The sequence below is a fragment of the Manis pentadactyla genome, chromosome 7, assembly GCF_030020395.1.
Source record: "Manis pentadactyla isolate mManPen7 chromosome 7, mManPen7.hap1, whole genome shotgun sequence".
Classification (NCBI taxonomy): Eukaryota; Metazoa; Chordata; class Mammalia; order Pholidota; family Manidae; genus Manis; species Manis pentadactyla.
In genome coordinates, this window is record NC_080025.1 from 101,130,180 (window position 1) to 101,158,067 (window position 27,888).

At 35.1% G+C, this 27,888-nt stretch overlaps 1 protein-coding gene across 2 annotated transcripts in view; it reads left to right on the forward strand.

Moving 5' to 3' along the window:
• The window catches only part of TAX1BP1 (Tax1 binding protein 1), an 88,430-nt gene that overhangs the window by 25,896 nt on the left and 34,646 nt on the right, over positions 1 to 27,888 (forward strand). For both annotated transcript variants that reach the window (XM_036897479.2, XM_036897480.2), the window contains exons 4-7: positions 1,061 to 1,248; positions 6,603 to 6,761; positions 24,707 to 24,855; positions 24,949 to 25,039. In XM_036897479.2, the coding sequence (XP_036753374.2) occupies positions 1,061 to 1,248; positions 6,603 to 6,761; positions 24,707 to 24,855; positions 24,949 to 25,039 (587 nt within the window). The remainder of the gene's footprint in view (positions 1 to 1,060; positions 1,249 to 6,602; positions 6,762 to 24,706; positions 24,856 to 24,948; positions 25,040 to 27,888) is intronic.

Consider the following 27,888-nt stretch of genomic DNA (forward strand, 5'->3'; position numbering starts at 1 on the left):
TGATAGTAGAAGAGTTAAAATTCCAGAATAAACCTGTGGGGTTCCAAAGCTTATTTTTGTTCTACTGCAGCATTGGAGCTCATCTTCTCTGTTTTTACACAATTCATATATACAGCATATTCCTTTTGTTAATGTCAAATTTGAGGGAAGATTTCTTCAAATGACATATTTCTACCCCCAGTCCTCCTAGATTTTTTTTTTAAATGAAGAACAAACTTTTATTCTAAAAATAAATCTCAGTAACAATGATACACCAAAAGCTGGTCATTATAGTAGAAAGAAAGGTAACTGGAATTTGCTTTAAGTTTTTTTCTGAAAAAATGCAAAATTACACTGTCAGTATATCAGAATTATTCACTTAATGGATTAACCAATGAAATTTTAATATAGACTGGATTCTGTCTGATATTTAGACAGATCTGGATTGCTTTTATATTCAAGTAAATATATTTTCAAGGAATGAAAACAAAATTGAATATTTGCTTAAGTAAGCATAATTAGAGAGATGAATTTATGCTTGGGAAGTACTGGTTTGCATCACCGTTTTCCTCAATTTTTGTAGATAACAAAAAACTGCATCAAAGTACTCGTATTTGAAAATAACAAATTATACAACTTACATACAAAGAAAGACATAACTAAATTATTTAAAACCCAAAGCACAGGAGACTTTAAAGGCATATAATGAGATTTAGTACTTAAAAAGTGGTTTTACTTCTTCAAAGTGCTAACAAACAAATATTCAAGAAAATTTCAGGCCTCTACCTTCACCTCCTAGATTTTTATGCTGGTTCTTGCCTTGCTCTTCCTCCAGTCTCTTTCTCACTGCAAACTGCTTGACTTTCCCAGATGACTTGTTGCAGTAGCAAAGATAAGGGAAAAGGGTATTTTGGGAGTATAAGCTTAGACCTAAGATAAGAAAAATTTGGGCATGTGTAGAGATGAAGAGAGGGTGTAGTTTTGATAATTTCTGAAAAAGAGGAGGAAAGACATATCCAGGTACCTAGAACAGGATCAAGGAAGTTAAATAATTTATGTTTGTTTTTTAACCTTTTCTTAGGATATTACCTTCCAAATGATGATGGAGAATTTTATCAGTTCTGTTACGTTACCCATAAGGGTGAAATTCGTGGAGCGAGTACACCTTTCCAGTTTCGAGCTTCTTCTCCAGTTGAAGAGTTGCTTACTATGGAAGATGAAGGAAACTCTGACATGTTGGTGGTGACCACAAAGGCTGGACTTCTTGAGGTTGGTACCAGCAGTGAGCTAGTGATTCATAGACAGTTTAATGAACAGAGCTCATGTTGGTTATCATGTTAAGAATTTTCAGGTCCTTCAAGAGTACAACCTGAAAATTGAATGTTTTTTAGTTAAAATAAACTTGTTTTGAAATACTTTAAATATCTTTCTGTTACAGTTATGTTATTGATACCACTGTGGTAGGGACTGTCCCTAGGGCCTACCAGTATTTTGTGTATAGTCAATGTGTAGTAAATAACTATTGAGAGAATTTAGGCATTTAGCTTTCCGAATGTTCCCTCACCCTAATTTTCTTTTTGGCAGTGGCCTAAGGGGATAAAGCTGTTGGGAATGTGGTATAAAGCAATACATCTAAGTGTAATTGGATGTGAACTTCATTTCACTATACCATGAGCATGCTCTATCCCAAGTGTGGCAGTGAACCAGGGTCTCTTAGTGTGGTTTGAGCATTTTTAGAATCACTTTTTATTCCTTGTTCATCTAATCAAATGAATAAGCCTGGATTAATCATAATTCAAAAAGAGAAGGTAAAAAAATTCCTAGCTATTTTTTTCATTGACTATTTTGGAGTCATTGCATTCGTTCTGATAGAAATTAACTGTATAGATAATCTAATAATGCCTCATGTCTTAAATTTCAGTAACTATTAAAGGAAAAAATAGTACAGTATTCTTATTTCAAGAGATTTCTCAGTATCTTCAACCTAAACCTGAAAAAATAGAATCTTAACCTTTGCATTTCAGTGAAAAACAGCTTCTGTAATTGTTTCAGCATATATTTTAGTTAATTTACATTCACATTTAGTATTTGGCAGATAATTAATTTCTCTTTATGGCTTTTATCTTAAAAAACTGAGATGAGAAAAAAAAGACGAGGTTATAGATACAATGCTTTTATTAAATAGTTGAACTAAGAAGGTTAGAAGAAACCAATCATTTTTTATTGTGAATTCTTCCATATCTTCCCTTTCCCCTTCCAGAAATTCCTCTCTTATCTTAAAGAAATACAACTTTTATAGAGTGCCTAAAACATTTTGTGGTGACAACTGCCTGGTGATCAAGGTTTTCAGTCTGGTATTTGAGTGCTAGTCAAGGATGCTGAAACAAGTTAGCTCTTAAAAAGAATGTAGTTAGAATTTATATTGTAGCTTTTTGAATACTTGTTAGACCACCCTGATTTCAGGACCTCCAATAGAAAAACAATGGGCATTTTGTCATCTACATCTCTCTTATGCTCCTTCTCTAAGTAAATTGGGACATTGCACAATTTATTTCACTTCTTTCTACTCATAAAAGGTACTTTATTTATTTATTTGTTTTTTTGAAGCCGAGTAAAAGTTTTACTTAAAGTTACTTAAAGAAAAAGTGCAGGGATCTCAGAGAGAGCAGCACTGAGAAAGGTTGAAAAGAGAGAGTTTAAAGTTAAAAAGTTAAGCACTTAAAAAGTGCAGGTGACCTCAGAGAGAGGAGTGCCCAGAAGGATTGGGGGATCCCCCTTTTAAGGATTCTTCAGGAATGTGACTAAGGGCTGGGGGTACAGACCTGTTAAGTGGTCTCTGAATACTTAGAATTAACTTAACACAAGGAACTTCCAGCTCTGATTTCTCCCTGGGATACCGGCATCTTGGTAAGGGAGCATATCAAACAAGACTAGCTGCCCAGCCCCCAAGGTGGGCTGAGTTATTATCTGTTTGCTAAAGAGTAAGTTAAGAATCTTACTTCTTAACTTCCTGGGTATTAAAATGCAATCTTACTTGTAATATGAATCCTTCCTGCCTATTACTATGTTGTTTATGCTGGGCTTGCTTGCTATTACTAGTTGCCCAGATTGCAAACTACTTGATTAGGGCTGAAGGAGAAAAAAAACCAGAACATAAGTAAGGTTGAAAAATAAGCTGGGCCTGCATGATTAACAAAAAAAGGCATGGCCTATGCTGAGGTACCCTCCTTTGTCTGGGGAATATTCAAACATTCCAGGCCAAGTTGCTCCTGCCTTTTTGAGTTTTAACTGACTAACTCTGGGTCTTTTTTAGTGGGCTTTTTCCTGGCCTTATTCTCTTTCCACCCCACTCATATCTATTTTCCTGCCTGACATTCGCCCCTGAAGCATTTGGTACCCAAATCATTGGGGTGAGGGGCGACAACTGCTCTGGCTGCTTCCTGCTTGTGAGGGATGGTGTGGTTATTTGGGTCCTTCTGCTTGTTGACTGTCAGGAAGGTAGAGATGAGAACAGGAAGGGCACCCAGTTAGGGGTTTTAGTTGCTTACTATCTGCAGAGGCAAGGAGAACTCAGATTGGCTGTAGGGGTGTCCGTCAAGTGGTCCCATTAAGATGGAGGTGTGGTCATTGGAGGGTACCCGTTGGAATCCTTGTCTTACGACCGCCTGCAGTTTGATTGCTTTTTGGTGAGAAGACATAAATTGGATTAGAGGGTTAAGTAAGCACAGTCCAAATCTGAGGGCTAGTATTAGTACTCTAAGGAGGGGATGAAAGGGCCCAGCCAGAGCCACACCCACCCTGTGACGGATTTAATTTGGCTTAGCCAGGAGTTTTGTGTGTGTGGTTTTTTTTTTCCATTTAAATTAGGAGGCTGGGGCACTAGGCTTCTTTCGAGGAGACATCGCATTGACTTATTCAGGAAGGAGCCTAGGCTAGGCGACTTCCCAGCTGTTGGGAACGGGGTACTGTTAAGAATTAATACATGAGGGATGGCTGCAATTATTGTGCACCTTCCTCTCCATCCCCCAGGCAGGGTTAAGTACACATTTGTTCCACAAAGGAAGAATAGTTCTGTTTTTGCCAGCATGGCTTTAGTGGACCATCGTTGTAGCCTACTATTTTCACGTGAAGTTAGGAGGCTATTCTTTTTGGCTAAAGAAGGATCGATCCCATGGTCCCCATGGATTAAAAGTAGAGGTCATATTCCTGCCAGGAGAGGAACTAGTAAGGTGAGGGTTAATAATAGTAATGATGGCATGTTCAAGGCTAATTTTTTTTTTTTTAAGATTTAAACCTAACGGGCAGAAATATTGCTGGCTAAAGGAAAAGGGGTTTTACAATAGCACAGGAAATGAATAATAAGTCTCACTTTCACAAGGATGCCCAGAAAGAGTTAAGGAATTGGAGTTATGGGGCACTTATCTTAGGTGGCCGTTGCTTGAAGAGATATTTTAGATATTCTACAGGTTCGCAGGTGTAGGTAGGTTCTTGGGTCTTGTGACTCTGCACTGCTGGATCTTTCCACAGCAGGCGACTCCAGGGACCTTGACAGCGGGGGTGGAAATCCATCGGAGTTGTGCAGCACCAAATATGTTGGCGGGAGAGGTTGGTTCCGCTTACCAGGGGTGGAAATCTATCTGAGGCGCTGCACCATATATGTTGGGGGAGTGTTGTGTATTTTCTTCAGTCCTTGTCCCCGCTGCAACAAAGAATTGAAGGGCAGAGATACAGTAGTGAAGCAGAGTAAAAGTTTCATTTAAAGTTACTTAGAGAAAAAGTGCAGGCGACCTCAGAGAGAGAGCAGCACCCCGAAAGGTTGAAAAGAGAGTTTAAAGTTAAAAGGTTATGCACTTAGAAAGTGCAGGCAACCTCAGAGAGAGGAGCCTCATAAAAGGTATTTTATAAAGAAAATTTAAATTGCTGTTTCTAAAGCAAATATTTCTGAGATAAAATATTTTACATTCTGACCAATTTTTTTGACAAGTCTTTTAAATTTCCACATTCAACAAAATCTTTACTGATTTTATCTAAATTTGTATAGAATTAGTACAAATGTGAAACATTATCTGGGACACTGTTGACATTAAAAGTGACTAAGGAGACATAATCCTTCAATGTATGAACCTTGATTGGATCCTAGATTTTTGAAAATAGGTATTTTGGGGATAGTGGAGGATATTTATGGAATATCTATTGGATACTATAAAAATAATTTTCTTAGCTATGATAGTAGTAGTGGTTGAACAGGAAGGAGACTGTCCTTAGGAAATGCTTGCTCTGAATACTTAGAGGTGAGATGTCTGTAATTTTGTTTCAAATGGTTTAACAACAACAAAATTAGATAAACAAATTTAAATAAATAAAGGGAAATAAATAGTGAACTTAAGTAATGGATATTCATTCTAAAAACTATTATGCATACTTGAAAGATTACAAAATGCAAAATTGAGGACAGGAATAAGATGTACACATTATTATCTAGTTTGAATTCCTTTTTAAAATTCTACTTCAAGTCAGTGAACATCAGAAAGTGTGTACCAATTAAATGAATCACTGGGGAGATTGTGGTTCTTTCATAATGTTTCTATTGCACTCTGTCAAAATGTGTCTTCATTTTTAAGCTGCCAGAAAGTTTAGAGCCAAAGTCATTAAAAAAAAAAATACGGTGTAGAAGTTCAGTGAATAAACTTTTCTCTTTGGAGAGCATTTGCGCCTGTCCTTTTCCTTTGGTCTGAAGGGTCATTCTGAAAATTTTCAGCTCCTCAGCTTTTGTTAAGAGCCATTTTTGAGTTTAATCATTTTGATTCCATGATCCTGCAAAGCTGACTTGGGGTTTACTGAGGGGAAATGTTTTATTTTACCTAAATGTGTGATACTGCCTTTTTGAAGTTTTCTCTGAGTCTCCATTATTCTTCTGTTAGAATCAAAGACTTTTTGCTACAATAGAAATTTTAACCACTGTATTTACTGTTTTAGGTTCCTTAATTTACTATTTTTTTAGAATATTGGAATTAAGATTTTCCTGAACTGAGTAACTATTAGTGTCCCCATAGGAATCAGTCATATTAATGCTACGGTCTGCTTTTTTGTCCTAAAATTTGCATTTATTTATAAAGTTTTAAAAAAATTTTCCCTGAGGCATATATATGTATATATAAACTGTTATTCCTTAGTACTTTACAGAACCAAAGTTTTTAATAGTAATCCCATAGATGAAGGCCTTGTGTGACACATACAGAAGTTCTTAATAGATTCAAAGATTTCCTGTAGATTTGAACTCAAGAAGAGGTGCACATTTTCTTACTATTACTCAAGAGAAGACCTGAGTTAAGTCACTTATGAAACTTACTATGCTTTATTTTTAGTAATGATTTGAAAAGTAATTAGCATATGTCTTCATAATAAAATGCATTAATTTTATACCTTCTTTGCCCAACCAAAAGGTTTAGATTTATGATTCATGAATTTTTCTAACTGGAAGCTCAAAGAGTCTGATTGATATGAAGTAGATAGCAGTTAAAGTTCTTTTGATAATTTCTTCACTGTTTTTTAGAAATAGAGACTGAATTTGTAACATATTTAAGGATTATAAAAAACAATTTGTGAGTTTTTTTGTTTTATAGTTGAAAATTGAGAAAACCATGAAAGAAAAAGAAGAACTGTTAAAGTTAATTGCCGTTCTGGAAAAAGAAACCACACAACTTCGAGAGCAAGTTGGAAGAATGGAAAGAGAACTTAACCATGAGAAAGAAAGATGTGACCAACTACAAGCAGAGCAGAAGGTCAGTTGTGTCTTACGTAACTAATAGGAGCTGATAGTATATTACCTGAAACCCACTTTTTTCAAGAACTGAACCAATTAAAATGAGTGAAAACTGCTTGTTGAAAAAATAGTATTTAGATAGATATTTATACAAGCATAGGTCCGTTCCTATCACCTTGTGCCACAGGTTCTTTCATAAGTAGCTAAATACTTAAAAATTTTTGGTGCCCATCTTGATGAGGTAGTTCCTGACAACTGTTTCTAGATACTTTACATCTAATGGTAGAATATTTGATTTTGGGCCGAGGGGTTTTTAAAATACAATTAGAGGTACCCCTATGTTTATTGCCGCACTGTTTGCAGTAACCAAGATACAGAAGCAACCTAAGTGTCCGTCAATAGATGTGTCCATCAGTAGATGAATGGATAAAGAAGATGTGGTACATATACACAATGAAATATTATTCAGCCATAAAAGAAAAATTCCTGCCATTTGCAACAAATTGCTGGATCTAGAGGGTATTATGCTCAGTGAAATAAGCCAAGAGGAGAAAGACAAATACCGTATGATTTCACTTATTTCTGGAACACAAAAACAAAGCAGAAGAGAAGGAACAAAATAGCATTAGACTCATAGAAATTGAGAAGTGACTAGAGGTTACTAGTGGGGGAGAGGAATGGGTTGGGGGGAGGGGGAGGGGAACTGTCGAATCACTGTGATATACATTTGATAAAAAAGACAATTACAGATGACAAACACTGAATAAAGGTACAGTATAATAAAGTAGTTAATTTTCTAAAAAGCAGGATTCAGTATAAGATGTAGTATCTAAAGTTTTGAAATCCTTTAGGTGAGAAATAATGTAAATTCTCCTAAAAAACACCTAATTAACATTGGCACAATTGCTTTAGCTGAGAAAAAGAGGTGTAAGTATAAAACAATGATTTCATTAGAGATTCAAATGGATTTAAGTTAGTAGCCAAAAACAGTGAAAAAAAGGCAATCACCTAGTCATTGATCTTTTTATTTAATATTTTCACAAGAAAATGTGTTTTAACAAACTTAATATAGATTATGATTACACATATCATGTCTCACCTGTATTAAAGCTAATTGGATATACGTATGTCTGTTGACTGGATTGAGTTATTGTTCCCTAAGGATGGGGTCTGTTCCATTATTCTTTTGCCTAAAAAGGCCTGGAGCAATTTTTTAATGTTATTGAACCATTGGTGCAGTGATACTCAGCAATTTTTATACTCCACTGAAGTGGTCGTATATTGTACACCTGAGCAAAGATGATATACAAATAAGTTTAAATTCTGAAAACAGATTTCTGTTTTCCTCGTTCTGTTTGAGGAGTGCTCTGTTGAGTAAATATGCTATCAAACATTGTGTGCAATTATAAATCTTACAAACATCTGTAAAGTCTTCTGTTTTCATTACCATTAGCTTTTTTAGTTTAAAATAAGCAGTTATTCCCTCAATTTTACTCTGGGGAATACTTGCAGTCCTGCAGTAGGAGTATCCAGTAGTAGGAGTAGGATATTCTGTTCGGTAAAGGAACCACTTTTTCTAAACAGCCATGCCAAATACTAAAATAATCATCATTTGTGCCTACCTTGACTGTAAAGACATTCAGCTACATTTTTTTATTCAGTTGTTATAATTCCATTACTATTTTGTATAGTTATTACCCTTTTTTCTCTATTCTTTACACATTTCTCACATTATTTTTACTGGATTTGGCAGTTTTTCCGAAGTGGGATGGCATTCTTTCTTAAGCGCTATTACAAGCCAGAGGAGTGGAAGTGAGATAGAAAATGACTCCTGAAAATGGCCCATTATGACTGCATGTATTTAGTTCATAAGATGAAGAATGCCTTTGAGGTTTCAGCTTCCCTTGAAATCCAAGGGAAGAATGGATTATTGGGAGAACAAGAATGGCAGAATTACAGGTCTTAAATTGCATGAAATTATTCCAGTATGCTGGACCATACCTCTCCCAGTGAAGTATTAACTGAGATGTATATAGTCTCAGATTCTCTCTGCTGTCTAGGTGACAGGGGACTAAGCATTACAGACAAGACTAAAGCTTATTCTGACAAACATAGGCTGAGATAGTGGTAGGTTGAGGTTGGGGGATTACTGAAGCAAAATTTGTAGGAGATTGTAGCTGTGGTCCCCAGAAAAGGGCTTCAGAAATCATAAATCTTGATGACAATCACTAATCTTACAGAGGACTTCTTTCCTGCTGCTGTTCTTGTATTGGGATATACTCTCTGGGAACATATAGTACATAGAAGTTATTTTTTTTTTTTTAATAATAATTTTTTATTGAAGGGTAGTTGACGCACAGTATTACATTACATTAGTTTCAAGTGTACAACACAGTGATAAAACATTTATATACATAATTCTAGGTTCCAGCTATCACCCTACCAAGCTGTTACAATATCTTGACTATATTCCTTATGCTATACATTACATCCCGGTTACTTATTTATTTTACCATTGGAAGTCTGTCCTTTTTTATTTTTTTATTTTTATTTATTTATTTATTTATTTATTTATTTTTTGTGAGGGCATCTCTCATATTTATTGATCAAATGGTTGTTAACGACAATAAAATTCTGTATAGGGGAGTCAATGCTCAATGCACAATCATTAATACACCCCAAGCCTAATTTTCGTCAGTCTCAAATCTTCTGAGGCATAACAAACAAGTTCTTACATGTAGAACAAATTCTTACATAATGAATAAGTTACATAGTGAACAGTACAAGGGCAGTCATCACAGAAACTTTCGGTTTTGCTCATGCATTATGAACTCTAAACAGTCAGTTCAAATATGAATACTCATTTGGTTTTTATACTTGATTTATATGTGGATACCACATTTCTCTCTTTATTATTATTTTTAATAAAATGCTGAAGTGATAGGTAGATACAAGATAAAGGTAGAAAACATAGTTTAGTGTTGTAAGAGAGCAAATGTAGATGATCAGGTGTGTGCCTGTAGACTATGTGTTAATCCAAGCTAGACAAGGGCAATAAAACATCCACGTATGCAGAAGATTTCTCTCAGAACAGGGGGGGTGAGGTTCTAAGCCTCACCTCTGTTGATCCCCAATTTCTCACCTGATGGCCCCCCTGCGACTGTGCCTGTCTTAGGTTGTTCCTCCCTTGAGGAATCTTACCCGTCTCTGGCTAACCAGTGATCTTCCGGGGCCATACAGGGAAATGTAAAGTTGGTAAGTGACAGAGAAGCCTTACTGTTTGAAAAGGTTAGCTTTTTACTTCTTTGCATATTTATGCCCTGTGGCTTCTATGACCAGCATTTGTCTTGAGGTATCTTTACCACTTGGAAGAATTATGATACTCGGTAAATTTGATATGAGGCACAAATTCTATTTAAGGGTTGTAATTAGGAAGGAAGAAGAAAAGCTATAGAAGTAGCAGGCGGAAAAAAACATGGGAAGATTGATTATTTCTTTGACATATCTTCTTGTAGAGTAACTTCAGCATGTATAGGTTTTAAACTACTAATTAAATTGCGCACACACATTAACATAATAGGAGTATAGTTACATAACCAAAGCATACCTGTAATTACCAGCCATCTCCAGTGAAACCAAGAAAACCAGTTAGGCACCTTAGGCATTTGTGAAAACTTATCTATGATATGGTGGATATTGTCCAACTGAACTTGAACAGTCTGAGAGAAATCAGACAAATTAAAACAACCCATTCCTGGGGAATGTTCACATCCCTTATGTTCTTTTAACAGTAAATAGTCTGTAGTTGTAAGATTTTGAAGCGCTACAATTTGCACTTCTCCTAATTCTTGGTTGAGTTCCAACAGTATAGATCCAGTCAAATTTGTTGTTTTACTGTATGCACAGGCCAGCTTAGATATCTCCTTCCTCATTCCCAATGGCAAGTCCAGGAGCTGGTGGGATGAGTGCATCTACAGCTGTAGCAGTGCGTGGATCGTTGTTGGGGTTTTTTGATGATCATCTTCTGGCATGAGTCTTCCAGAGAGTGCTGATGTTGGAAGTTCTCTTTCATATCGTATCTTAGTTCATTTTCGGGGTAGCCCAATTAGGCTTTGATCTTCTGTATAGACGCAAACAGACCCTTTCCTACACTTTTATATGCCCTTTATACCCTTGTGTAGAACTCATTGGAGGTTACCACACAGGAACTGCCCTTTTTTTTTTTTTTTTTTTTTTTTTGGGTATCACTAATCTACACTTACATGACGAATATTATGTTTACTAGGCTCTCCCCTATACCAGGTCTCCCCTATAAACCCCTTTACAGTCACTGTCCATCAGCATAGCAAAATGTTGTAGAATCACTACTTGCCTTCTCTGTGTTGTACAGCCCTCCCTTTTCTCCTACCCCCCCACGCATGTTAATCTTAATACCCCCCTACTTCTCCCCCCCCTTATCCCTCCCTACCCACCCATCCTCCCCAGTCCCTTTCCCTTTGGTACCTGTTAGTCCATTCTTGAGTTCTGTGATTCTGGTGCTGTTTTGTTTCTTCAGTTTTTCCTTTGTTCTTATATTTCACAGATAAGTGAAATCATTTGGTATTTCTCTTTCTCCGCTTGGTTTGTTTCACTGAGCATAATACCCTCCAGCTCCATCCATGTTGCTGCAAATGATTGGATTTGCCTTTTTCTTATGGCTGAGTAGTATTCCATTGTGTATATGTACCACATCTTCTTTATCCATTCATCTATCGATGGACATTTAGGTTGCTTCCAATTCTTGGCTATTGTAAATAGTGCTGCGCTAAACATAGGGGTGCATCTGTCTTTCTCAAACTTGATTGCTGTGTTTTTAGGGTAAATTCCTAGGAGTGGAATTCCTGGGTCAAATGGTAAGTCTGTTTTGAGCATTTTGATGTACCTCCATACTGCTTTCCACAATGGTTGAACTAACTTACATTCCCACCAGCAGTGTAGGAGCGTTCCCCTTTCTCCACAGCCTCGCCAACATTTGTTGTTGTTTGTCTTTTGGATGGCAGCCATCCTTACTGGTGTGAGGTGATACCTCATTGTAGTTTTAATTTGCATTTCTCTGATAATTAGCGATGTGGAGCATCTTTTCATGTGTCTGTTGGCCATCTGTATTTCTTTTTTGGAGAACTGTCTGTTCAGTTCCTCTGCCCATTTTTTAATTGGGTTATTTGTTTTTTGTTTGTTGAGGCGTGTGAGCTCTTTATATATTCTGGATGTCAAGCCTTTATCGGATGTGTCATTTTCAAATATATTCTCCCATACTGTAGGGATCCTTTTTGTTCTATTGATGGTGTCTTTTGCTGTACAGAAGCTTTTCAGCTTAATATAGTCCCACTTACTCATTTTTGCTGTTGTTTTCCTTGCCCATGGAGGTATGTTCAAGAAGAGGTCACTCATGTTTATGTCTAAGAGGTTTTCGCCTATGTTTTCTTCCAAGAGTTTAATGGTTTCATGGCTTACATTCAGGTCTTTGATCCATTTTGAGTTTACTTTTGTATATGGGGTTAGACAATGATCCAGTTTCATTCTCCTACATGTAGCTGTCCAGTTTTGCCAGCATCACCTGTTGAAGAGACTGTCATTTCGCCATTGTATGTCCATGGCTCCTTTATCAAATATTAATTGACCATATATGTCTGGGTTAATGTCTGGATTCTCTAGTCTGTTCCATTGGTCTGTGGCTCTGCTCTTGTGCCAGTACCAAATTGTCTTGATTACTATGGCTTTATAGTAGAGCTTGAAGTTGGGGAGTGAGATCCCCCCTACTTTATTCTTCTTTCTCAGGATTGCTTTGGCTATTCGGGGTCTTTGGTGTTTCCATATGAATTTTTGAATTATTTGTTCCAGTTCATTGAAGAATGTTGCTGGTAGTTTCATAGGGATTGCATCAAATCTGTATATTGCTTTGGGCAGGATGGCCATTTTGACGATATTAATTCTTCCTAGCCACGAGCATGGGATGAGTTTCCATCTGTTAGTGTCCCCTTTAATTTCTCTTAAGAGTGACTTGTAGTTTTCAGAGTATAAGTCTTTCACTTCTTTGGTTAGGTTTATTCCTAGGTATTTTATTTTTTTTGGTGCAATTGTGAATGGAGTTGTTTTCCTGAGTTCTCTTTCTGTTGGTTCATTGTTAGTATATAGGAAAGCCACAGATTTCTGTGTGTTGATTTTGTATCCTGCAACTTTGCTGTATTCCGATATCAGTTCTAGTAGTTTTGGGGTGGAGTCTTTAGGGTTTTTTATGTACAGTATCATGTCATCTGCAAATAGTGACAGTTTAACTTCTTCTTTACCAATCTGGATTCCTTGTATTTCTTTATTTTGTCTGATTGCCGTGGCTAGGACCTCCAGTACTATGTTAAATAACAGTGGAGAGAGTGGGCATCCCTGTCTAGTTCCCGATCTCAGAGGAAATGCTTTCAGCTTCTCGCTGTTCAATATAATGTTGGCTGTGGGTTTATCATAGATGGCCTTTATTATGTTGAGGTACTTGCCCTCTATTCCCATTTTGCTGAGAGTTTTTAACATGAATGGATGTTGAACTTTGTCAAATGCTTTTTCAGCATCTATGGAGATGATCATGTGGTTTTTGTCTTTCTCTTTGTTGATGTGGTGGATGATGTTGATGGACTTTCGAATGTTGTACCATCCTTGCATCCCTGGGATGAATCCCACTTGGTCATGGTGTATGATCCTTTTGATGTATTTTTGAATTCGGTTTGCTAATATTTTGTTGAGTATTTTTGCATCTACGTTCATCAGGGATATTGGTCTGTAGTTTTCTTTTTTGGTGGGGTCTTTGCCTGGTTTTGGTATTAGGGTGATGTTAGCTTCATAGAATGAGTTTGGGAGTATCCCCTCCTCCTCTATTTTTTGGAAAACTTTAAGGAGAATGGGTATTATGTCTTCCCTGTATGTCTGATAAAATTCTGAGGTAAATCCATCTGGCCCAGGGGTTTTGTTCTTTGGTAGTTTTTTGATTACTGCTTCAATTTCGTTGCTGGTAATTGGTCTGTTTAGATTTTCTGTTTCTTCCTGGGTCAATCTTGGAAGGTTGTATTTTTCTAGGAAGTTGTCCATTTCTCCTAGGTTTCCCAGCTTGTTAGCATATAGGTTTTCATAGTAGTCTCCAATAATTCTTTGCATTTCTGTGGGGTCCGTCGTGATTTTTCCTTTCTCGTTTCTGATACTGTTGATTTGTGTTGACTCTCTTTTCTTCTTAATAAGTCTGGCTAGAGGCTTATCTATTTTGTTTATTTTCTTGAAGAACCAGCTCTTGGTTTCATTGATTTTTGCTATTGTTTTATTCTTCTCAATTTTATTTATTTCTTCTCTGATCTTTATTATGTCCCTCCTTCTGCTGACCTTAGGCCTCATCTGTTCTTCTTTTTCCAATTTCGATAATTGTGACATTAGACCATTCATTTGGGATTGCTCTTCCTTTTTTAAATATGCTTGGATTGCTATATACTTTCCTCTTAAGACTGCTTTTGCTGTGTCCCACAGAAGTTGGGGCTTAGTGTTGTTGTTGTCATTTGTTTCCATATATTGCTGGATCTCCATTTTGATTTGGTCATTGATCCAGTGATTATTTAGGAGCGTGTTGTTAAGCCTCCATGTGTTTGTGAGCCTCTTTGCTTTCTTTGTACAGTTTATTTCTGGTTTTATGCCTTTGTGGTCTGAAAAGTTGGTTGGTAGGATTTCAATCTTTTGGAATTTTCTGAGGCTCTTTTTGTGGCCTAGTATGTGGTCTATTCTGGAGAATGTTCCATGTGCACTTGAGAAGAATCTGTTTCCTGTTGCTTTTGGATGTAGAGTTCTGTAGATGTCTATTAGGTCCATCTGTTCTAGTGTGTTGTTCAGTGCCTCTGTGTCCTTACTTATTTTCTGCCCGGTGGATCTATCCTTTGGGGTGAGTGGTGTGTTGAAGTCTCCTAGAATGAATGCATTGCAGTCTATATCCCCCTTTAGTTCTGTTAGTATTTGTTTCACATATGCTGGTGCTCCTGTGTTGGGTGCATATATATTTAGAATGGTTATATCCTCTTGTTTGACCGAGCCCTTTATCATTATGTAGTGTCCTTCTTTATCTCTTGTTACTTTCTTTGTTTTGAAGTCTATTTTGTCTGATATTAGTACTGCAACCCCTGCTTTCTTCTCACTGTTGTTTGCTTGAAATATGTTTTTCCATCCCTTGACTTTTAGTCTGTACATGTCTTTGGGTTTGAGGTGAGTTTCTTGTAAGCAGCATATAGATGGGTCTTGCTTTTTTATCCATTCTGTTACTCCGTGTCTTTTGATTGGTGCATTCAACCCATTAACATTTAGGGTGACTATTGAAAGATATGTACTTATTGCCATTGCAGGCTTTAAATTCGTGGTTACCAAAGGTTCAAGGTTAGCCTCTTTAGTATCTTACTGCCTAACTTAGCTCACTTATTGAGCTGTTATATACACTGTCTGGAGATTCTTTTCTTCTCTACCTTCTTGTTCCTCCTCCTCGATTCTTCATATGTTGGGTGTTTTGTGCTGTGCTCTTTCTAGGAGTGCTCCCATCTAGAGCAGTCCCTGTAAGATGTTCTGTAGAGGTGGTTTGTGGAAAGCAAATTCCCTCAGCTTTTGTTTGTCTGGGAATTGTTTAATCCCACCATCATATTTGAATGATAGTCATGCTGGATACAGTATCCTTGGTTCAAGGCCCTTCTGTTTCATTGTATTAAATATATCATGCCATTCTCTTCTGGCCTGTAGGGTTTCTGTTGAGAAATCTGACGTTAGCCTGATGGGTTTCCCTTTATAGGTGACCTTTTTCTCTCTAGCTGCCTTTAACACTCTTTCCTTGTCCTTGATCTTTGCCATTTTAATTATTATGTGTCTTGGTGTTGTCCTTCTTGGATCCTTTCTGTTGGGGGTTCTGTGTATTTCCGTGGTCTGTTCGATTACTTCCTCCCCCAGTGTGGGGAAGTTTTCAGCAATTATTTCTTCTAAGATACTTTCCATCTCTTTTCCTCTCTCTTCTTCTTCTGGGACCCCTATAATACGGATATTGTTCCTTTTGGATTGGTCACACAGTTCTCTTAATATTGTTTCATTCCTGGAGATCCTTTTGTCTCTCTCTATGTCAGCTTCTATGCGTTCCTGTTCTCTGATTTCAATTCCATCAATGGCCTCTTGCATTCTATCCATTCTGCTTATAAACCCATCCAGAGTTTGTTTCATTTCTGCGATCTCCTTTCTGGCATCTGTGATCTCCTTCCGGACTTCATCCCATTTCTCTTGCGTATTTCTCTGCATCTCTGTCAGCATGTTTATGATTCTTATTTTGAATTCTTTTTCAGGAAGACTGGTTAGGTCTGTCTCCTTCTCTGGTGTTGTCTCTGTGATCTTTGTCTGCCTGTAGCTTTGCCTTTTCATGGTGATAGGAATAGTCTGCAGAACTGGGACGAGTGACGGCTGGAAGGACTTCCTTTCTTGTTGGTTTGTGACCCTCCTCTCCCCCTTCGCGAGGCGCTGGGTTCTCGCAGGTGCGGATGTGGTCTGGATATTGTCCTGTGTCCTCTGGTCTTTATTCTAGGAAGGGTTGTCTTTGTTATATTTTCATAGATATATGTTGTTTTGGGAGGAGATTTCCGCTGCTCTACTCACACCGCCATCTTCCGCCCCTCCCCTCAGAAGTGATTTTTTAATGGTAATCTATACAGTTGAAAATGGTGATAAAAGGACTTAAAATGGTGTTTGTTATATAGTAGATTTCTGTTAAATATAAGTGGCTGTTAAGATTTTATTACTTTTCATAATGGTGAACACAAGAACCATCAAGGAGCTGAAATATGAATAGTGTCATACAAGAGGAATGTAAATTCTTATCATTTTGCCCAGATTCTAAAAGCACTACTTGTATAATGTTAAAAAAAAGTTATTATGTTGGCAATTGCTTATTTCTGGGGATAAAATTAAGTGCTTGCTAGAAAAGGTAGTTCCTGTCTGTTGCTAGTCATGGGACTTCTAAGTTTTTATGAATTTGCTTTTCACTTCCAAAATGACAGTCTCCGTCTACTCAGACAGTCCTGCTGGGTAGATAGAACAGCTCAGGAACTTTCAAACTTAACTTGGCTTATAAAATCCATGGCATTTCTTTGCACTTGTATCTATCCATGGTATGAATTCTAAAAAACATCTTAATATATAGTATAGGCATACCTTGGAGATATTGTGGGTTTGGTTCCAGATTATTATGATGTATTACCCAGAGTTTCAGTTAAAATTTTATAATGGGCAGTATACGAGAAATAATTAGTAGACATTCATTTTCTTCATGATTGAAGAAACTTCAACAAAATGAAAACAATAAGTGAATCAAATGAATTTTTTTGGTTTCCCAGTGCATGTAAAAATTATGTTTGCATTACACTGTACTCAATTTATTAGGTGTGCAGTAGCATGATGCCTAAAAATAGTATGTACCTTATTGCTTTAAAAAGATTAACCATCATCTGAGTTTTGAGTGACTCATATAATCACTGATCACAGAACACCATAACAAATGTAATAATGAAATAATTTGAAATATTGCAAGAATTACTAAGTGTGATGCACAGATATAAAGTGACCTAATGCTGTTGGAAAAATGGCACTGATAGACATTCTGGACAAAAAAGGATTGCCACACATCTTTAATTTGTAAAAAGTACATTATCTGCAAAATGTAATAAAGTGCAATAAGATGAGGTATGCCTGTAGTTCTAAAGGTCTTTTCTTTGAGGTACTGAGTATTAAGGTGCTGGTATCAAAAATTATTATGATGTATTATCCAGAATTTCAATTAAAATTTTGGCAGTTTTTCCAAAGTGGGATACCATTCTTTCTTGAGCGCTATTACAAGCCAGAGAGGTGGAAGTGAGATAGAAAATGACTCCTGAAAATGGCCCATTATGACTGCATGTATTTAGTTCATAAGATGAAGAATGCCTTGTAATAATTAGAAGACATTCATTTTCTTCATGATTGAAGAAACTCATTACATTTTCATTGTTTTTTAATGTTAAAATAATACTGGCTTATTACCGCTTCAGTACTCAACAAATACTAAGACAAATGTTTATAACTTAATATTTATAAATAAAACATTTCATCTTTTATAAACATTAACTTTTCTTACTCTAAAATATCAGAAAATACCTTATTTTATAAAAAGAACTGTATATGTGAATGTTATAAAGATAGATTTAAGTGATACATTTGATTATATTTAAGGTAATTTTGTGTAATTGGCTGCTTGAAGGAATGAAGTAGAATTACAACATACATTAAAACTGAAACCAGTGTTTTTAAATTGAGAACTATAAATTATGTATTGTATTTCCCCTAGATTATTTTAGTGTTATATATATGTCCTATTGTTCATGTATACCCTTGATTTAAAAAGTAGCTCTATATTCATTATTAAGGATAATTTTTACATTCATTTCTAGCTCAGTTTTAAATAGGTATGGGGTATTCTCTCCTGAAAAAGACTGATTAATAAAAATAACTCATAATGTAAGCCAGGGCTGTTCTGAGTGTTTTTTTAGATATGCTAACTCAGTTTATGAGAAGTATGCACTGAAATCTCTCTTTTTGCAGAGGTAGCACATAGAGGTTACTTAACCTGCCTACTATCAAAACAGTTTGTAAGTGGTCTGGCTGCAGTCAATGCCTTTAATCACATTCTATACACAATACTTAATGACACTATACTTATACCTCTTGAGGGCCAAAGATGTGAAATTACCTAATTGATCTTTTTTGAAAAGAACTTTATTCAGATGTAATTTATATACCATAAAGTTCACCACTTTAAAGTATATAATTCAGCAGTTCTTAATATATTTACAGAATTGTGCAACCATTACCGTAACCTAATTTTAGAGCATCTTTGTTACTCCAGAAAGAAACCTGTACCTATTATTGGTCACTCTCCATGTCCATCCCCTTTAGTCCCAGGCAACTATTAAATTTTTTAGCTAAGGATTTGCATATTCTGTACATTGCACACAAATGAAATCACATGGCCCTTGTGCTGGGCTTCTTTAACTTAGCATGTTTTCAAGGTTCATCATGTAGAACGTATTAGTACTTCCTTTTATTGTCAGATAATATTTCATGGTATTGAGTAGTACGTTTCTTACCCCAACTGTACATTTATAATACTTAAAGTAAAAATTAGAAGTTTTTATATCCATTCATTGTGTTCTTGTTTTTGATTTGGAATGCTAGATACATACTTGAAAATTAGAAGATTAAAAACTGAGGTTTAGGGAACCAGTGATACCGAATATTGTTTTTCAAATATGACTAAAATAGACTGTGACCTGTCAGGTTTTTTAGTTTAGTGTGTAGTTTTTTGGAGCCTCACTCTGAATTGAGTTTTTTCCATAAATTATAATCTTAACTTGAATGTTGATAGATAAGATATACTTCAAGGTATTTTTTAATGAAATTCTTTTTGAGTATACTGAAACAGTATTGCTTAAAAAATATAAGGAGCATGTTATAAACTGTGGTATATATTCATATTGTCTTGGTTCTTAAGTTTCCCCAACAAGGTGGGGTACCTTTAAACATTCCTAGGCATTTAGGAGTTACCATAGGTTTAGAGGAGTGTGAGAACAGGAGAGATTTCTCTCATTATGGCTCTGATTCTGACTTTTGTCAACGTCTTCCACTGTCTTTATGTTTTTTGGCTTTCTCTTCTGTAAAGCTTTATTTATTATTGGATATGTAGTTTTGGACAGAGGTAGTTTAAGGCATTTTAAACTATTTAATATATGGAGTTACTCCGATGGCTTTTATATATCTCTCTCCTAATTTGTGCAGTTGCCATATTTTGAAGTTATGATACCACTGAATTTCAGATTATCTTTTACTGCTGTAATTGAGAAAAAAAAGGCACAAAGGCTTAATTTTAATGTGTAGGGTTGATGGTTACGACTTAGTGTGTATATAGCAATAAATTTCTTTGAAGTCAATTATTTTCATTTTCTACCTGATTTGCTGAGTAATAGTTCCAGAGAATTCATAGTATTTTGTTTCTAAAATATATGAACTAGCTCATAGTCTTTGTATATATTAATACTGAAGTGTTAAATAAAGCATTTTTTAGTTTTCTAAGATTTGTATCATTGGGTATTCTCCATTCATTTTCTTCCAGCTTTATTGAGGTATAATTGAAAAAAAAAAAAGATATTTAAAGTGTACATTGTGAAGATTTGATATACATATACATTGTGAAAGTGTTCCTCCCATCTAGTTAACACATCCATCAACTCACATATTTATTTATATTCCTTTTTTGTGTGAACACATAAATTCTACTCTCAACAAATTTCAATTGTACAGTACAGTGTTATTAACTGTAGTCTGTAGTCGTGTTATACATGAGCTTTTCAGACTTTATTAATTTTATAGCTGAAACTTTGTAATTTAAACTTTTATAAACCTCTGTCTCTTTCTCCCCAAACCCCAGCAACTACTTTTCTACTCTTTGTTTCTATGAGATTGACTTTTTATTTAGATTGCCCATATAAGTGATGCCATGCAGTATTTGTCTTTCTCTGTCTGGCTTATCTCATTGAGCACAGTGCTCTCAAGTCTATCCATATTTTTGCAAATGGCAGGATTTCCTTCTTTCTCATGGCTGAACAATATCTCATTGTATATAAATACTACATCTTCTTTATCCATTTACTCATTGATAGGCACTTAGGTTATCTGTATCTTGACTGTTGTGAATAGTGCTGCAGTGAACAGAGTACAGATTCTCTTTTTCACATCATGTTTTCATTTCCTTTGTATACATACCCAGAAGTGGGATTGCTGTTCATATGGTAGTTGTGTTTTTAATTTTTTGAGGAACCTCCATATTGTTTTCCATAGTTTTTCTCCATATCTTCACCAACACTATGCTATCTTGTCTTTTTCATGACAGCCATTCTGACAGGTATGAGGTGATACCTCACTGTGGTTTTGATTAGCATTTCCCTGATAAGTGATATTGAGAACCTTTTCATGTTCCTGTTGACCATTTGTATGTTATCTTCGGAAAAATGTGTATTTGATTCCTCTGCCTATTTTTAATTGGATTTTCTTTTTTTGACTATTGAGTTGTGAATTCTTTATATATAACTTGGATATTAACCCCTTATTGGATTTTTGATTTACAAATGTTCCCCCCATTTTGGAGGTTGCTTTTTCATTTTGTTGGTAGTTTCCTTTGCTGTGCAGAAGCTTTTTAGTTTGTTGTAGTCCCACTTATTATGCTTTTGGTGTCAAATCCAGAAAATCATTGCCAAAACCAACATCAAGGAGCTTGCCCCCTGTTTTCTTCTAGGAGTTATATGGTTTCAAGTCTTAAATTTGTCTTTAATCCATTTTGAGTTGGTTTTTGTGTATGATGTAAATGATCTGGTTTCATGTCTTTGCATGTGGCTGTTGAGTTTTTCCAACTATTTTTATTGAAGGGATTATCCTTTCCCCATCACATATCTTGGCTCCTTTGTTGTAAATTAATTGAACCAAATGCATGGGTTTATTTCTGGTCTATCTATTCTGTTCAGTTGATCTGTGTATAGCATATGTTACATATCCACATGTAACAGATCATTATAACAATATACATGAACTATTCAATTTCATTAAAATAAAAGGTAATTCAGTATAAGTGAAAGGGTTCTATTCCTAAATTTTTCCTATTATTCCCAGCTTGAAAAAAAAAAAAGTCTGTGAAACCCAGTGTTAAAAATTACTTGTCTGTGAAATGTATACATGTTCAGGAAATAACTTAGACATTAGATGTATTTGTCATCTATCTTTCTTCCCTCACCTCTTCTCCAACCAAAAATCTAATCCTTGGGATTTGGTATTTTCTTATAAAGGTAAAATTTAAGTGCCTCTGCTCAGAGCAGGTTTTTGACACATAGTCGGTGTGACCCTCATTAACATTGACTGTGTATAAACCCTGCTCTCGGGAACGTGGGTGGGCCCTATTCCTCCTCGCAGGCATCTCCTGGCGATGATCTTGCTGCCGTTGGTTTGAACAAAAGTAGAAGGTTTTCTCATGATAAATTTTAAGTTTTATTACTGAAAAGGCTATATGAATATTTGATTTTTAAAGATGTTTTAAGTTCAGAGATCTAAAATGAAATAAATAAGCTAAGATAAATTATGATTTCTATCAGGATAGTTTACAAAAAAGCAAACAAAAAATCCAACTGTACCTTAAACAGGTTGTTTTAATGGGGAAATGTTAATGAACAACTAATTGCCTAATGTTTATTCATGTTTCCTTTTAACCCATTATTTTAATGCCATGAAGACTGTTTATTATTGTACATTGTTATCAGTTATGTTTTTGTCTGGTCTGTTTCTAGAAACCAGAGAAAATGCATGTATTTTATGTAGCTTTCTACATTGGCTTGGTATTTTAGCTGACTTCAAGAAGCAGGGTGTTTAAAGAAAGCTGGGTTAAATCAAATGATTAAGATTTATTTTAAAATCTACTTGCAGTTTCCATAAGTAATATCCTGTTGTCAGTAATTTGCTATTTAGAGTATTCAGATACTAAAATACTGAATTTTAATTGCTGTGTATGTTTGAGTCCAGAATACCATATATTTTTCCTAGATAGTTGTCTGATATGGTTTCTTCATATATATTCATTTGTAATCAGAATTAATCATGTCTCTTTTTAACATGGGAATAAATGTATTTTGTTACTTTAGATATTTTGAGTGCGTGTGCAGCCACCAGGTAAGTAATTCATAGTCTTTTTATCTGGTTTTCCATATTTGAGAGTTATGACTTGGGGGAATTGCTAATAACAGTGTGTGGTAGCAGTGATGCTTCAATTTAGGAGAGTGGGGAGAAGTCTGCTGTGTGAATCTCTGATGCCCAAGTATCTTAATCTTTTTTTGCCTCCATTTTTTGAAATTGTTCTTATTTTGGTGCACATGTAGTTGACTGCTTATATTTTCCAGTTTTTCCTCTATTTTAATATTAGAATTACAATGCTTTTTTGGCATGATTTGCCAATACTGACTACATGAATATTTATCCCAACTTTCAAGTGTTTTTCAAAGATTATGTTGTAGGTTTTACTCTTTAAAAAAAAAACTTTTTTTTTTTTTAAAGAAAACATGATTCCTAGTTGGTTTGTATGTACACTGAAGGCTTTGATGTCATTTTCACAGAGGAAGACTTAGCCACATTGAAGATGCTTATGCTGTGCTCAGACATGAGACCTAGAGGCTTGAAGAATAATCCCTACATTTTCATGCTTTTAATAAATAGACATGTATGCTGAGAAGTTATCAGGTGCCTTTAGGGATGGGTGCCAGAAAAAGATTCCAAGATACTCAAGTTATAGTTAGAATTAATTTGTGACTCATTATACATGTAACTGACTCACTTAAAGCAATGAGTTCATATTTTGCACTTAGTTGCTTATGAATCTTTTCTAGTTTTGCCCCATATGTTTTTAAGAATGCTGTTTACCCACCACAAGACTACAGAATTGGAAATTAGTTTTTGTATCTGGGCAATCTAGTCTTTGTCCTAGGAAGAAATACCTGGATTAAATACACTCATCTATTTGCAGTGCCAAGAGGGCATTTGGTAAAAATAAAAATAAAAAATATAAAAAACTATTTACAAACCTCCTTGGCTGTCCTTATGTAACAGCAACACAAATATTGAAAATGTGTCAAAATATACAAGAATTACTGGATGTTGACAACAATTATACCAAAGGGAACAAATAATATTTGCTTTCTCTGGTATTGTGGCATTGGAATCAGAAAGGCATTTCAGTTTTATATAACGGTCTTTGGTTAATATCGCAAACTCAGTAAGGAAGGTACTTTCTTTGAGCAAAAATAAAGCCAGTAGAGTTTATCTGTTATTGCTATAAGCTTTGTAATGAAGTGTAAATCCAGCATAGTAATTCTCACTTTCTAGCAAGATATTTAAAATGAAATTCTACCTACAAGTAAAAATTTTTCTGGGTTATTTTATAAAATCAAAGTGGCTAATAAATTTTTGTTGGGTAGGTGGGTGGTCCTTTTATTAGTGGGAAACTTTAAAATTATTTTTTAGCAAAAATTGTCTTAATTTATCAATTCTTTGACGTACAGTTTTCTGTACAGAGTACCTCCATATATATTGTTTCATTTGCTACTTGTAAATTTACAAACTAGGCAGAAAAGGCTTTATTATCTCTGTTTCACAAATTATAAAACAGGCTTAGAGAGAAGAACCTTGATCAATTATCATAAATTACTTAACTGCCTTAATTGATGTGATAAAACTTTTGAACTTCTAAATTATCTATTTAAAGTAGAATATTGTATTTTAAATAGAAATCCATTTTAGTTATTGCATTTACTACCTATTTTATATTTGTGTCAGTTTCTTTGAATATTTGTTTAGGCCTCTGAATCACAGTGGCAGGAATATCAGAAACATTGCTGTAGGCATATATGTTAGTGCTTTAGTATAATTATCAGTGGCACTTAGTGATCTGTGCCAAGAAAGCAGGTGTTATAACTGTGGTAGTGTTATGCAAACCTGATTTGTCATTGGGGTAATACTGAAACATGAGATGTGAAAAACTAGAGTGACTAATTTTAAAGTTTTTGTCTTGTTTTTGTTGCCTGCCCTCTGGTGGAGAAATTAGTGAAATCAGCATACAGGGTGTATGAAAAGTCCAGGGGAAATGAAAAGTCAAATGTATGTTACTATTTTGGGTTTTAGTTTTTAGTGTTAGTTTATAAACTTTGGAGAGGACAAATGTGGGATTAAAAATTTAAGCATACATAAATTTCCTAAAGATAAGCAAATTTATCTTAACTATTTGTGTTTCTGTGTTTCTCAAAATACTTTGTTTTTGTTTTCAAGGGTCTTACTGAAGTATCACAAAGTTTAAAAATGGAAAATGAAGAGTTTAAGAAGAGATACAATGATGCTACATCCAAAGCTCTCCAGCTTGAGGAAGACATTTTGTCAGTGACACAGAAAGCAATTGAAAAAGAAACTGAACTAGACAGGTATTTCTGATGCTTTAAAAGATTACCTTTATGTTTTAAAAGTGTTTTAACAAAGTATTTTTCTTATATTAACATTATTTGACCTTAACTCAGTTTAAAGGACAAACTCAAGAAGGCACAATATGAAAGAGAACAATTTGAGTGTCAGTTGAAGACAGAAAAGGATGAGAAGGAACTTTATAAGGTAATTTATTCTGTCCATTTCTTTTGGTTAAATATTGCTGTGTAACAAATTACTTAAAACTTAATTGTTAGGAATTTGGGAGCAGCTTACCTGAGTTTTTCTGGCTCAGGGTCTCTTACAGTCAGGCTCAGTTAGTTAGAGTCAGGATGTTGGCAAGGGGTATAGTCAGCTAAAGGCTTGATTGAAGCTGGAGTATCTGTCAAGGTGGCTCATTCACAAGACTTTTGGCAGGAAGCCCTTCAGTTTTTTGCTATGTGGCTTCTTCAGTGGCTGCTTGAATGTCCTCACAGCATTGCAGCCAAATTTCCTCAGAGTGAGCTGTCCAAGAGAGAGCAAAGAGGAAGACACAGTGCATTTTATGACCTAGTTTCCCTAAGTTGTACAGCAGTGCTTCTACTTTAATTTTATTCATTAGAAGCAAGTCACTTGGTCCAGCTGACAACTCAACTTGGGGAAATTAGACTGTACTTCTTGAAGAGAGGCATAACAAAGGATTTGGGGACATATTTTAAAACTATGTCATTGTGTGTAGTCCCTAGAAGTAAACTAACTCAAGAAGGTAGTTTTCAGAGGATTAATTTGCTGATATTATTGATACTTAGCAGATGATTTATATAGTAAGTCAAAGAGGCTTAATGGTAACAAGGTACCTGTTAATCAGAATTTATATAACCAATTATTTTCCTCTTTTAAGAACATAGGGAGGACATTAATTTATTTCAGTGATGGTCATCATGTTTTAGTGTTTGACCTCTAGAAGAGTCTTCAGAGATTGTCATTTTAAAAAAGATATTCTCACTGCCATCAAATCTTTTTGAAATTTTCTTCTCCCTTTTAAGTGATTCTGAAATAGGATAGTTAACTTACACAAATTTATCTTAAGTGGCTCATAAGCAGTTCCTAAAGGCAGTTTCAGATGAGGCGTTTCAATTAGAAAAAGGCAATACATTTATATATTATGGTATGCATTTGATTAAAGATAAAAACATACACTCTGCATATGTTCAGTATTTGAGAGTCACAGTTTGCACTAAGAAACTAGAATATGATTTATTGTGTTGTGGGTGGGCTTTTCCTTCTTATTTTTGGTTGTAATTGGTTGGTTGTCCTTTAAGATAAAAAAATTATATCACTCTGGTAGGGATTTTTTGCATGTCATGGATTATATGCATTATATTTTATTTGAACAAGTCATTTCCGGAGTGTGTGCACATGTGTGCGTGTGTGTATTACTCCCTAAATAGGAAGAAAAATAGTGAAGATTCAATGATGGATGATTTTATGATTTGACTCTTTAAGAAAAAGTGCCCATATATAATGTTTGGTTTTTGAACAAGATTTTGTGAAAAGGGAGTTAATATAGATACTTAGAGAAAAAAATTGATGCAACTAGATTAGTATGTATTTAGTGTTTTTGGGAAACTATCTTCAAATGCAGTTTTTTAAAAAAAGCTATAAAGCACTTTTTACCTGAGTGAAAATTTGGTATCTATGATAATTTTTTATTCAATGTTACTATTAATTTTGGTGAGAATGTTTCAGTTTTTAATGCCAGGAAAAGACATGAGCATTCTCTGTGGATAGTTGGCTTCCCATGTTGTTGTTTTTTTTAGACAGTAAGGTAAATAGAGTGTTTACATCTTCAATCATTTTAATTCAGTAATAAGTAAAATGAATTCTAAAGGTGTGATAGTTAATAAAGGGAAGGATTTAGGAAAGTCCTAATTAATAGTGATGCTAAAGAAGTGTAATGATAACTAGGATGATTTATTTTGGAAAGAGGAAAATCTATTCCTAAAGATTTCGCCTTTCTACTCTACCTTTTTTTTTTCTTCTGTCCTGAAATGGGAACTTCTGTTTATAGACGGCTGGTAAGCACATTTTAGGGTAAATCCAGCATTTATTTTCTCTTTATTACTTTCTGTTATTTATCTCTTATACTCTCCCTTGTTTTTCCTCACTTAATGCAGACTTCTATGTGTCTGTTTTACACATGATTGTAAAAGACGAGTCCTTTGCAAAAAAAGACTGGAGAGGGAGGAAGGAAGGGAAGAACAAGTTATCTTGGGGATTTATTCTTTAGAAATTTCCATTTGAACATATTCTCCCAACCTTCCAGTGTTCTGAACAGTATTTCATTTGTATGTGTATACCCCAAAAGTTGGAGGAAAACAGTTCCTTAGGGATTTTTGTTTTGTTCTTTTGGTAGAGATTCTACTTACCCCATGTGGTAAGACCTCTTACTATACTGTTCACCTTAGAAACATAAATTCCCTTCCAGATTGTTAATATGAACAACCAAAGAGATTGCTTTTCTCTCTCTTCTCTAGCCCCTTTTGGATTATATTATCTATCCCTGCCCTATCAGAATTTAAAGTAACTGGCAAAACACTTTTATGATCTGATGATTATGAAAGTTATTGTTTGTAAAATTATGCCTCAAAGGTCTTGGCTGATGACACCTTCAGAGAATCCAGAGTTACAGTCCATCCTTGTGAACAGGAGCTGGTCTTTCAGTATTCTATACATTTAAAGAGTAAAGTTCAAAAAGTGTGTTATTTCATTTCTGTCTGGTACTCTTAATCAAAGCAAGGTACTCTTTATAGTGGAAACTAGATCTTTATACTCTTTATAATTTCAGTTGTGGAATTTGATTTGTGTATCGTGGTCAAATGAGTAGCAGCAGCCAGAGTTCATGGGAAAATTAATACAGTTGGGGTAATTAATCAACATATATATTTTTAGGCACATAGGAGGTAAGTGACATAAACAAAAAGTAGAATTGCTTAAGATGTTCTTGAATGTACCCTTTCTGATTTTCAGAATCTGGTCTTTCCTTTGTATTTGAA